At 42.2% G+C, this 12584-nt stretch overlaps 1 protein-coding gene across 1 annotated transcript; it reads left to right on the top strand.

The window, feature by feature from the left end:
• The first annotated feature begins 6342 nt into the window (after positions 1–6342).
• LOC139203555 (E3 ubiquitin-protein ligase RNF152) lies at positions 6343–8582 on the top strand. The gene is made up of 3 exons (XM_070833360.1): positions 6343–6986; positions 8057–8316; positions 8544–8582. The coding sequence occupies exons 1-3, from the start codon at positions 6343–6345 to the stop codon at positions 8555–8557; spliced, it is 918 nt and encodes a 305-aa protein (XP_070689461.1). The 3' UTR covers positions 8558–8582.
• The last annotated feature ends 4002 nt before the right edge of the window (positions 8583–12584 follow it).

Raw genomic sequence — 12584 nt, 5'->3', positions numbered from 1 at the left:
TGATCAAGGTCATGGACCTGGACACACCTGGACAGGTTACTATCGCTCACATTCACCCTGATGGTAGTTTAGAGTCACCAAAACACTGACCAGGAGCAGTAATGTTGGCCTGTTATTTGGGGCCTGAGATAAAATGGGACATGAGAAAGGATGAAGGCTCATGCATTTCCTGTGGAACCTGATTTCTCAGAGATAATGACACTATAAATGACTTTAATAACCACCTCTGAGAACACAGTTGTTTGTGTGTGTGATGATACAATGAGACCAGACAGTGTGTTATCCAGTGTGTCTTACCAGAAAACCAACGTTGGGCTGCCATGATGTCGCTCTGCTGGAAACGTGAGAAACTTCAAACAAACAGCAGGATTTTAAAACCTAAAGAGAGGAAAGTGTAAAATCCTACATTACCTTGTTTGTTAACATCAGCAGGTTACATCAGTGAACACAAACTCAAAGTCCATGTGGTGTGTGGAAAGAAACCATATGTGAGGCAGAAAGTACAGAGAGTCATTAAGGAGCCCAAAACGAACCCTGACAGGATGATGCAGGTCGATCAACAATATGACACAACACAGTGATTGTTTCATTGATTCACATATCTGTTGTCTCTTCTTCAAATATCTATATCGGTCCTTTATACAGAAATATTCATGTTTTAGATATTAAATATGTAGCCTGGCATTGGATCTGTGAAAACAAGCAACTGCAAACTGTTCTATGAGGCAGAAATAAAAAGGATAGAATACAAAACCACACACACACATTCAATAAATAATTAATCAATAAATAAAGATTATTAGAAGGTTTTGCTGCTTTTCCTACCTGCCTGTGTCTGTAGCTGTGAGAGCATTTGGTTCCATTTCTTAAATTTAGTAATGGCCTTCACATCAATTCTCCATGTAGGCTGTATTTCTAATTGTTCCTTCCTATAACAGTGGCCTTCTTAAACTAATTCAGAGTAAAACTGACATTTGTAGCCCACTGTGAAAAGTGTCTCTATTGCTGTGATGAATCTAACAGGACCTTATAATGTCACCATACACTGGAGAGATTTTCAATATAACCTGGCAACACGATCAAGTGGGGTTTGAATGAACAGGTGGTGGTCCCCTGCTGAGGATGGTCATCTCAGGACTCTTGTTTTTGATGCAGGAGTAAAGAAAAGCGTCTCTACAAGTCAGTGTTCTTCAAAGTTCCCCAAACAGGAAAACACCTGTTTTACGCACGAGAATATTCCCAGTTAATCACCGTCTCAGTAAACCCCCTCATTTCAGATCCATTTTAAGGATTAAAACACAAATATATATGACTGGAAACATTAAAACAAAGCTGTCGGCCCTGAAAATCATCAGATTTCTATCAGACCTGACAGAACTGTGTTTTCTGCTTCCTCTTCCAACGTGTAATGTCCTCTATTAAACTCTATTGATCCATCATCTTCACCGATATTCTGCTTTTAATCTAATTACTTGTACTTGTTTTTCTTCATATAGTTTTAGTGAAGACGCTTCACATACTGCAGGTGTCACTCTAAACACATCATCAAGTGTGGACAAACTAAAAAACACAAACACATGAACTAAAACACCAGAACCAAACAGCACATTTAATGTCAAATAAGTGATAATCAGTAGAATAATAAGTAACTCCATACTTCATATAATTTAAGTAAAAAAAACACTAACTTGCTGAGTTTGCTTTAAAAATTATCTTCCTTCAATAAAAGTATGTCATATACTTGATTGTACTTCTCTCCAATGCCAACTGCATTCTTATTTTATAGGAGGATTGAACTTCCTTGTCCACATTCAATCAGACCTTGACCCCAGAAAAGATTCTAATCAGTACATTTATAGATGAATAAAGTCATAAATGTGTTCTCAGTATCAGTAAAGATTTAACACTTTAACACTCTATAGCATATGGCCTCATTTTTTAAGAATTCAACAACATTTCTAAGCACCTCATCCATCCTTTCTCTACAGTTCTTCTCCTTAGAGGGTCATGGGGGTCGAGAGCACTGGGCGAGAGACGAGGTCTCCACTAAACTGGTAAGCGGTTAACCAGAGGACTGACAGATAGAGACAGACAACCACTCAGAGAGAGCCCAGACATGAGAACTCAAGCAGGTTCAAACCCTGGACGGTACAACACGTACCACACAGCACACTGTTCAAACTATATACTCCCATGACCTCCCTCAGGTGGCTGTAGCTGCTATGTTGGACTGTCGGTCTCCGATCGTGGATTTTTGAAAGTATATTGTCAGAAAGAAAATATTCTTTTTAGCTCAGTGTGATTGGTTGGATTAGTTTGTTTGAATTCATATTTCAGAAGCATCTACTCACTGTTTGAGATCCTCTTTGCTGCCAGCTGCACTCCTTCAGACCTTTGTGAGGCTCACTGTGCAGACTTGATATCAGGTTAACAGTGAGTTAATGTTTAACTAATAAAGCTGTAAAACAGGAACTGGGAAGCTTCCCACACATGACGAACGACCAGAATCAGATTCCAATAACCTCGTGGAAAAGTGTGCCTCCAAATCCAGATCAAAAAGAGTAGTAGCAGTATATCAGGAAGAAGAACCAGTTTGTCGTCCGACCACAAAACAGTGACACTGGATGTGCCATAGGCCCAGGGTCCAGCCCATAGGTTGTCTGCCTCTACGTGTCCACCTTGTGACCAATCAGTCCAGGGTGCGTCCCAGACAGGCATCAGAAGGGATCCATAAAAATATCATAGTAAAAGTGGACAGTGTATGAATTATCATTACACAACTTTTTATAGTGCTCTCATGTTGGAGATGCATAAACAGAACACAGGAGATGAAAAGCTGTAAATCATTGAGAGAATGAAATAGAAACTGTTGGAGTTGAGGCTCTAAACAGACGTCATGTCAGTCAGAGGGCCGACACATGCAGACAGACAACCACTCACACGCCTGCAGGCAGGTTAGGGTTAACACCAGTTAACCTGCATGTCTGTGGGACAGTGGGAGGAAGTCCAAACCAAAATCCATCATCCTAAATCCTAAACAAGGCAAAATCAAGGCTGTAGCAGAGGGAGACTGTTGGCAGGTGGTTGTTGTGTCTATACTGTGTGCTGGAACAGCTCCTGGAAATAAACCTGCACAAGACAGCCAGGACAAATGATCTGAGAAGACATGTATGTTAACAAGAACAAGAAACTGCAAAGCAGAAAGACCAATTTAGGAGCAGTGCCCCCGTTATCCATTTACATTCATTCATTCAGCAGATGGTTTTGTCCAAAATGACGTACAAGTGAGGTACAATAAAGCCTGAGTCAAACAATTTACTTTATTTACAACTTTAATATGAGGTTATTGAATAATAATAATAATAATAATAATACATTTTATTTATAGGCGCCTTTCAAGGCACTCAAGGACACCGTACAACACACAGTTAAAAACAAACAGTGAAAAAGCAAGTTAGAAAGTCAAAAAAAATGTAAAAAACCAAGGGGTGGGAGATCTGCAAAAGGCACTAGCTGCCAATTCACTGCTAATATGAGGCTAACTTGTAAATATTAACTCCTAAATATCCCTAAAAACTGGGGCTCCAGTGTCCCAGGAAAAGGTTGAACTTCCCCCTTTTTGCTTCCTGTTAATCAGCATCACCTCCTTCAGGTGTGCGCACCTCCGGGCAGGAAAGGTGATCTGACAAACCTGTTTCCTCGTTTTTTATTCAGCTATTCAAATGTAGAGCCTCTGTGGCAGGAAGGGAACAAAGAGAGAAGTCTGAGCTCTGTAGACGACCACTAAACTCGGGCTGATACTTGTGATGACACATGGTGGGATGATCAATCAACAGTGATTGTAAACGGTAGGAGCAGTGTTTTCTGCCTGCGCACCAGACGTCGTTCATAAATCTTACAATTTGGTTTCCTGTTATTGCACAAAGCCACCCGCTGAGTAAAATCTGTTGTTTTATGTGTTCTACAAATTAAGATAATGTTAACGTAAATTCGGCATAGATGATGCGGATTAAACAACGTTTAACGTCGACGAAAAGGCAATTTATTTAAAGGTACCTTGCACACTACACCTGGTCCCTCCCTGACCTCTGCCTGTCATGGGGCACCGCACAATAATAAGAGGAAATGTGATCAAAATAAGTGTTTCCTGGTGTTACATGTGTGCCGAATTGAGTGGCTGTAAATACAAATGTTTTTAAAAGTAATTTTGAAATCAATTTCCATAAGGTATTTCCCAGTAGCAATATAAATTGTAAATTACAAGATTTCCGCATGGAGTTTGGTGTCTTTTTAAAAAAGGTCAAAGTCTGTAGTTATAATTACAGTAAGTATTTAAGCACTATTTAATATGATGTAATATACACAGTTTCAGTTTTCAGCAGGTAAATTTGGCCTTACCTGTAATATGCAGGAGGATACAAGAATTTATACTAAACACACAAAGGGTGTATTACCTGCAGCCAGTAGTGTACAGAATAGCAGTGACACACACTGTTAAACACAGAGACAACACTTATAAAATCATGAGAAGAAGGAAATGAAGACCTGAAGATAATGAATTCCTGACTTGCTCCAGAAATATCAGATGAGAACATTTTAAATAGTCCTAATCAAGGATTTAGATTGTTCAGAATCTGTATCAGATGTGAATAACATGGGAGCAAAATGCACTTCATGCCGAATCTGGCATCATAAAATAGTTCTGATCCGCTCCTGTTTGTCTACAGCGACATAAAGGACTTTATTTGGCTTTATTCCTAAATACTACATGTTAAAATGCACAGTACGTGACAGATCTTTCCGAGGTGATCCCTGCTGAGTGTCTCATGCAGCGTCACAGGGGCTGGCGTGTTTTACATGTTATTTCCTTCTGTAAATAAAACAGACAATGCAAATTTCTGTCCTGTTGACAAGCGCTAGACTGTGGAACACGCTGAACTGGGCTGGCTGGCACAGTGCCACTCATTCATCATCCAGGTGAACATAAAACTTACATGCAGCAGAGTAAAGGTGCTGCTGCAGTTCTAGTGCAGAGAGCTGACATGTCAGAAGCAGCTGCAGACAGCGGAGGTAGGAACCTTGTCCTTTTTTTAATAAGCTGGTGCCATTTAAGCTTTGAAAAGAAAATATTCCAGATGTTGTGCTTCATTTTATTCATTTCAGCCTGTTAAGTTTGGGAACCTTGGGATCTCTACAGGAATTTTAGAATGAACTTGTGGAAAACTACATGAGTTTAAAGAGCCCGTAGTGGATCTGTCGGGGTTTGAGATTTATGTGGAGCTGCATTTTAAATAGTTCTTTGTCAGTGTCATCGTGTTGAAAGGCTCCAATTTGTTCAAATATAACTAGAAAAAGGATAAAAAAAAGTTCTTCATATGATGCCACCTCATGATTTTTGCCTTGTTGTCCACAGTACGACTGTAACACGACTGTAATGGTCCAAAAGGTGCTAGAAGTGCAGTCCAAGTTATAATTGTTGACGTGGTGATGATGATGTGGTATCCAGAACATATTACATTTCACTCTTTAAGTTTACAAAGTCAGGAGTTTGATCTTCTAACATCTTTGCAAAGCAGTGTTGTTGTTGCTGTTTGCTGGGAGGAGAATCAGACAAAATGAACAGATATGAACTATTAAAGTGGTCGAAGCTCTTGAGGTGGTTTTCACCCTGTGGAGCTTGTTTTAATGAACTTTAGTTTCCCCTGTATTGGCTGCAGTTTAAACTGAGATGAATCCAGATGAAGCCAACTGATACAGATACAAAACATGACCAAAAGTATGTGGGAACCCAAAATCACAGCCATATTTGAGAGCTCAACATGCCTCTGCAGGTAGTGATGTCCAACACTGACGTGTGGCTCACAGCTGGGGTTCAGTTCATCCCTAAAGTGTTGGACTGCAGTGAGGCCGGGGGATCTGGGCAGGTCTTTCACACCATTTCTTTATGGAACTGGTTTGTGCACGGGGGACACTGTCATGTTGACACAGCAAAGAGACGAAAACAAAGTTGAAAGAGCGCTGCTGTCTAAAATCTCTCTGTGTGCTGCAGCAGTAGGATTCGGGACAAAGAGGCACCAACCAAATCAGGAAACGAAATCGCACTATGAATGCCACTACTTTAGTTTCTGTTGAGTGTGTAGGTAGATGTAACCTTGCTGGTTTGCAGTGTATTGATGATGTCTCTTCTTCAGTAGGTGGAGTTTGACTGTGCGAGGAGTTTCTTCATCATCCTCCATGTGACTGAAGCCACTTGTCTCCACATCCTCCATCTGTTCATCTCCTTGGAGCTTCACTCTCTTCCTCTTTCTCTAAATCGCTCCTCCGTCCGTCTGTCCGGCAGTCATGAATCCCTACGGAGACACAAGCTTTTGCCCACACCATGAAGTCCCTTCTCCTGGCCCAAGTCCACCTCCGTATTCACCTCCTGATAATTCCCAGGATCCACCTCTGTCCGCCTCACCGTCTCCTCCAGTCATCCAGACGGGCCACAGCTCTGTGATAGTTTGGAGCCACAACGACCAAGATGGAGGTGAAATCCTGGTCAGATCCAGGCCTCTGTCTCCAGTGTCGGCTTCCACGTCGAACCCTTACCCTGCCCCCAGCACGCCCCCCTCCCAGCAGGTCTCCGTCATCATCCCGTCCCCTGACCTCCGCCCGTCTCCTCTCCCGTCTCAGTGCTCCGAGGAAACCTGCCCGGACCTGGAGTGCTCCATCTGCTTCAGCCAGTTCAACAACATCTTCCGCTGTCCCAAGATGCTTCAGTGCAAACACACGTTTTGCCTGGAGTGCCTGGCGCGCATCAACGTCAAGTCTGCTCAGCCCAACGCCATCCAGTGCCCGCTGTGCCGCGGCCTCACGCCCCTGCCCACCCTCGGGCTGCCCAGACTGGCCACCGACTCCAATGTGCTGTCTTGCCTGCCGGCCGCCATGCAGAGAGTTTACAGCATCCGCTTCCTCCGCAGCAAGGGGAAGCTGCAGGTGAAAAGGTCGGCCTTTAATCACAACTGTCTTTGTGCTTACGTTTGAAAAGAGATTTAATGGTTTAAAGCCATGCTCTCTAAAGCTTCATATGAATAATACATTTATTTGCTATGAACTATAAAAGGGCTCACTGTATCTACTTCTGTCACTTTACAGTTGAACAAATGTTTTCTTGTGTGGCAGATGTTCTTAAATCTCTTGTCCCTCCATAAAGCTTTTAACAATACAGGGAGGAACTGGTAGCAACACAAGTCAAGTTGCGTGTTATTTTATTGAAATTTGTCAAATGTTCATGTCTTCAGATGTGTTCAGATAATTATTTTAATTATTATCTCATGTTTTACTGGTTTAAATGAACATTGCATAACGTCAGAGAGCTCCTGTTTGTTGGTTTTTGGCACCATCACAGTTAGGAGGAGCATCTTTACAACGCGGCCCGTGTTTTCTTATGTTTTCTGCCAGCAGTAGTAGCTCATGGCTCACACTCTGATTCTGATGAGTTCTCTTCTTTGCCCGAATGTTTTTTTTGTGTTTGGGTGTTTCATTACAAATGTGAGAAGCCTCCTGATGACGGCTCAGTGACACAGAGGGAACTAATGAAGACTGCTAATGATCTTATGATGCAATTAAAAATGAGAACTTTGCCTCAGTACTGGGAGGAAAAACAACAAATTACGGTGGAGTTTTACAGCCAGACTGCAGATCAAAAGTTTAATTGGAGCACATTTGTTTGGCTGGAACAATATATATCTCTTATTGATACTTCTGTTGAATTTATTGATACTGAAAATATATATATATTTTTTTTCTTCCAGTGGTTCAGACCACATAGTTTCCTGACATTTGTTGGAAACAGTTGGGGTTAAAACTGGCAGAAAAACTGTGTTCATGCTCTCTGGGATAAAGTATTTCTGAATTTGATTCTGATTCGTCTTTTGCAGAATATTAGACTTTTCAATTGATGGTTGAAAACGATAAAATCTTGGAAATCAAGTGACACTCGGCTTTTAATAGATTCAGCTAAAGATAAAATTCACAGCTTAACTTGATCACCCACGTTCTGTTTCTCCTTCAGGACATCTGAAGGTCATCGGCGGTGGGGTCAGAGGTCGCTGACCTCTCTGAGGGCCGCCAACCGCTCCCTGGATGTGGGGCTTCCCAGCCCACCTATCAGGGGTCACGGCGGCGCCGAGGAAGGCGGCGTGGGCGGAGCTCTGTTCAGGCTGACGGGCGTGCCGGCGTGCCGAGCCTTCCTCCTGACGTCTGTGGTGATGATGATGGTGCTGCTGACGGGCATCATCATCTTCCTCCTTACCAACAAAGGCATCACTAACAGTGAGTGACATCATGTTACGTTACATCACATCCTGTCTTCCTCCTTCATTTATGTCTGTGATTTAAACAAACGCAAAACCCATCGAACAGTCAGATCCCTTCATCTCGAGGGAATTTAAAGTCTGAATCCAGTTGATGGGCCGCATCTGTTTCACTGCTGTGGTGAAGAGATGGAAACTGATCCAGATGTGCGGTGACACTGATGGTCGGTCCTGGTTGTTGTGCAGGAAGCGGCTTTTAACTCGTTGATGACGTCCAAAGCCGAGACCCAGAGAAGAGGACATGTTCTCAGCTCAACACTCTGGGAATCAGTGTCACACCTGAGCTCAGAAACGTCACAGCATTTAACTTGTGCCAAAAGTTCCAGATAATCATCACACATGTCTGTATTTCCAGACTTTGCATTGAGGAAACAGCTGCTTCTTCAACATCCAAGAGCTTTAAATCATTCCCCCTTTAGATTTTGGGGGGGGGAAACGCACACTCTTGAACTTCAGGTCACAAAATGGCCGTCGGGTTTTACAAGAGGACTGATGTGAAGGTCATGTGATAACTTTGTAGAAGGCTGTAAAACAATAGATTATACTAACAAGAGTTTCTCCCTTCGAGCTGCAGATAGAAGCCGTAATAAAACATTCAACTTGTGATTCCAGGGACTGAAACCTGAATCTACTTTCACTTTGTCACTTTGGTCACAGGCTGCGTTTCAGGTCAGTAACATTAAGATTTAATGGCGTTTTGTGTCCCAGCCTGTAGTTTTGGTCTCCTCACCTCACTTTAAAGCTTCCAGCACTTTAAAAAGAACCCAGAGAGTGAATGTTACATGTTTGATCGTGTGTGTTTATTCTGTCTTTAAAACTGCCCTCGTCTGTAACCAAATGCTGTAAACGGGAGCCATGCAAATGACCTGAGCCACAGCTGGTCCGACGCAGCGAGCTTGGAGTCACAGGATTTCCATAAATGCTGTAACATTAATAAATAACGGTGACTTTGCTCCAAAAACAACGTGATGGATCGCAAGGGCCAAATTATCAAAACACATTTTTCCACTCAACCTCTGGTGCTTTCTCTCCACGTGGAGAGTTTGGCTTTTCTTTGTCAGGGCTTCTGCTCCCATCACAACACGATGGCAGGACATTACTCTGAGATAAATATCTGAAAACCAAAACTATGCATGTGGAGAGACGCCAAGTGCTGGGTGGTTCTGGTGAACTGATCCCTTTTTTGTTTTTTTTTAAAGGAAGTAAAAATTTGTCTGTGGTTGAACAGTCCAGCTCCCAAAATAAACTTGGTTTATGGCGGAAAGAGGCAGAGAGGTGTGGGACGGCCTCTGAGTGCTGCACTGGTATGAAGTACAGAGCGGCCGTCACATCTGCATGTTTTTACTGACTGAGCGATCAAAGCGACTCATTTTACATTAAAATGAAAAGAGAACTTCTCCCCAAAAAATCTCACACATCAAACTGAACCTGAAAGAAACTCCCTTTTGTTGTTGTTGGGTCCCAAAATCATCCGTGAACATGTATATTTTAAAAGACGACTTACCGAAGGTTACAAATGTTTGTGATGGTTATTTATTCTGAGCCAATGTTTCTCTTCCTGTCGGTGATCAGGTTTTGTACTGTGTGTTTTTAGGCTGAGACCTGTTTTACTATGCAATGTAAAATAAATAACTGTATATATTTTATATATCTGTTTTAGCAAAGCTTTCACTGTAACCATGTGTTTACCTTTAAATATGAATAAATTCCTTTTTGACCTATAGAGTTTCTGTTTCACTAAGCTGGAGAAAGTCTGAGAGTTGAGCTAATCGAACCTCTTGAAGGGGAAAAGTTAAAGGAAAATCTAGAATTGAATTCTTATTAAATTTGAGGGGAAAAAGTCCCCAAAGTTTCAGTTAAAATTGTGGTTAGTAAACTTTGAGCTGATCCTGTTTCCAGCAGACTTTTAGAGCTCAAGTGCAGTCAGGAGAGAGAATCCAAGAAGAACATTTTATGAGATTTACAGGATTCACAGCTGTCTGAATACCAGCAAAAACATCTAATCAGTCCACAGAAATAGGTTTAGCAGTGTTTAGCGTACTAAAGTCTCACACCTGTGCAGTGTTTTAATGCCACAATGTTGTTTTTAGAGCTCAAAACCACACCTGCAACATCCCCTGATCCATCATCAGGTGCTCGATTCTGCTAGAAAAAAAAGGAAGGAAGAAATGTCAGGAGAAGTGACACAGGAGGGATCACATGTTTTCTAACATAGCTGACAGTAAGAGTAACGGAAGAACAGTGGCAATATTTGGAAAATGATATGTGAAGTGGTTCAGTGACATCTGACAGGAGCCAACACGCATCTTCTCATTTAAAACAAGTGATCAATTATTTCATAACCCTGTTGTGTTGAACCTTAAAGCACTCAGCAGGTGGCGCTGTAGCATCAGTAGCAGAAGTTTGTGTGCACTCCAGGGTTTTAGGACGCTCACTGCTCTCACTGCACATCAGAGGTGGATGAAAGATGTTAAGACACTGAGACACAAAACATACGAGGAGCAAACAAACAGCAACACGCTGCATTAATAAGCGTCCCAGCGTCTTCTGGTCGAGGCAACATGAACACGTAAGTGCATCCCTCTCCACAAAATACTAAAATACAAAGATATGTAGATGCTAAAATCATCATATCTCACACATCAATAAGCCCACTAAATCATTTAAATGTATTATTGCCATGGGAATAAAATATATCTAACAGTTTGTGGCGTCTGTCCCATGCAGACAGTCGGTCTGGTACAGACAGCCCCGCAATTTCTCTACATGTAGACGTGTTTAACTGTGAATAAGTATATGTATACATACACTACATTCTAACCTTTCCAGGTGAACTTAATGTGACCTTCTCTAAACCTTTGAATGCACATGTCCAACTGTTCAGTGTCTCAGTACTTTCTGCACCAGCTGCTGTTCTCTAACAAGAAGCTTAACAGCAACATTCACAACAGGTTTGATCCATGAATCCACCAATACATTTCCTGCTTCAGGTAGAATTGGTATTTAAACAGTCCTCCTCATCCTGCTGTTCACATTCTGACATCATGAGACCAAGACGACACCTAACAGTTGATCAGCAGCACCTCAACACTGGAGGCTTCAAACAGGAAGTCCTCAGACGGAGGTGTTCACTGAGCTTAGAGGGTCACAGAGTGTCATCAGGAGGTTGGAACAGTGATACAGAGACTGGAAGAGTCACAGAAAGGAGAGGAGTGGACGTCCTTTGGCCACGTCCCAATTTATTGAGGCACCGAAAATGTTTTGTTGTGGTTTACCTACCACTGTTGGTAGATTTTCTTCAAATAAATTGTTTAAGATGAATAAATTACCATTGCATGCTTCTACTTAAATGCCCTACTTTCATGATATAATATCACTGTAGCATTCACTTTTTACATTTTCCATATATTTCACCTGAAAGTCGAATATCCCTAACTTTTAGTGAGTAGTGTATATTTGTTTTACTTTATTTTTGGAGAAACAAAGTAGTTCCAAGCAAACACAGTTGAGCAGACAACAGGAGCTCTGATGTGAAGCAAACACACTGAGCGCATTGTGACCTCTCCTGTACATCCTTTATGACACAGTGTGGGGGCTATGAGTGTGCACGTGGGTGTGTTAATAGGTGGCTTTGTGCATGCCAGGGACGGACACACCTTAGCAACACACTGAGCAATTAACCAAGCATGTTTCCACGGAGACCAGCCATGCACCAGCCGTCCACAGAGATCCAGTGCAGCCCGACATCACCTGCAGGTCTCTGAGATCCTCTCCCTGCATCCTGCTCAGATTCTGTTATTAAAAGGTATTACGTTGTTGCTGCTGTATAAAAACATCTGTAATGTAATAGAGAGACGTTTGCCTCGCTGGTCTGACCTGCAGAGAGATGATGATGATGTCACCGAGGACAGAAGAGGGTCTCTGCAGTTCGTTGACCTCATTCAGAACAATTTCATTCAAACAAACACACACACACACACACACATTTTGTTTGTGTGATAGAGGGCTTGTTGTTGAGGCAGTAGAGAACATCCACATTGTCTCACGATGCGCTGCCAGTTTCCCAGGATTCCTCTCTCTCAGCGTGGGCACGTACGCTGTGAGAGTCTGAAACTAAACAAACAGTTATTAGACCGTCTGATTCTCCTCCGACAGAACGGCTCTGATCCAGCTGCTCCCATTACCACCTCATATATCTGCTTCTGTCAAGTTTGTATCACCTCTAAT

This window comes from Pempheris klunzingeri, chromosome 7 (assembly GCF_042242105.1).
Source record: "Pempheris klunzingeri isolate RE-2024b chromosome 7, fPemKlu1.hap1, whole genome shotgun sequence".
NCBI classification, from domain to species: Eukaryota; Metazoa; Chordata; class Actinopteri; order Acropomatiformes; family Pempheridae; genus Pempheris; species Pempheris klunzingeri.
Note: the sequence above shows the minus strand (reverse complement) of the source record. Positions and strands in the feature narration are given on the sequence as shown.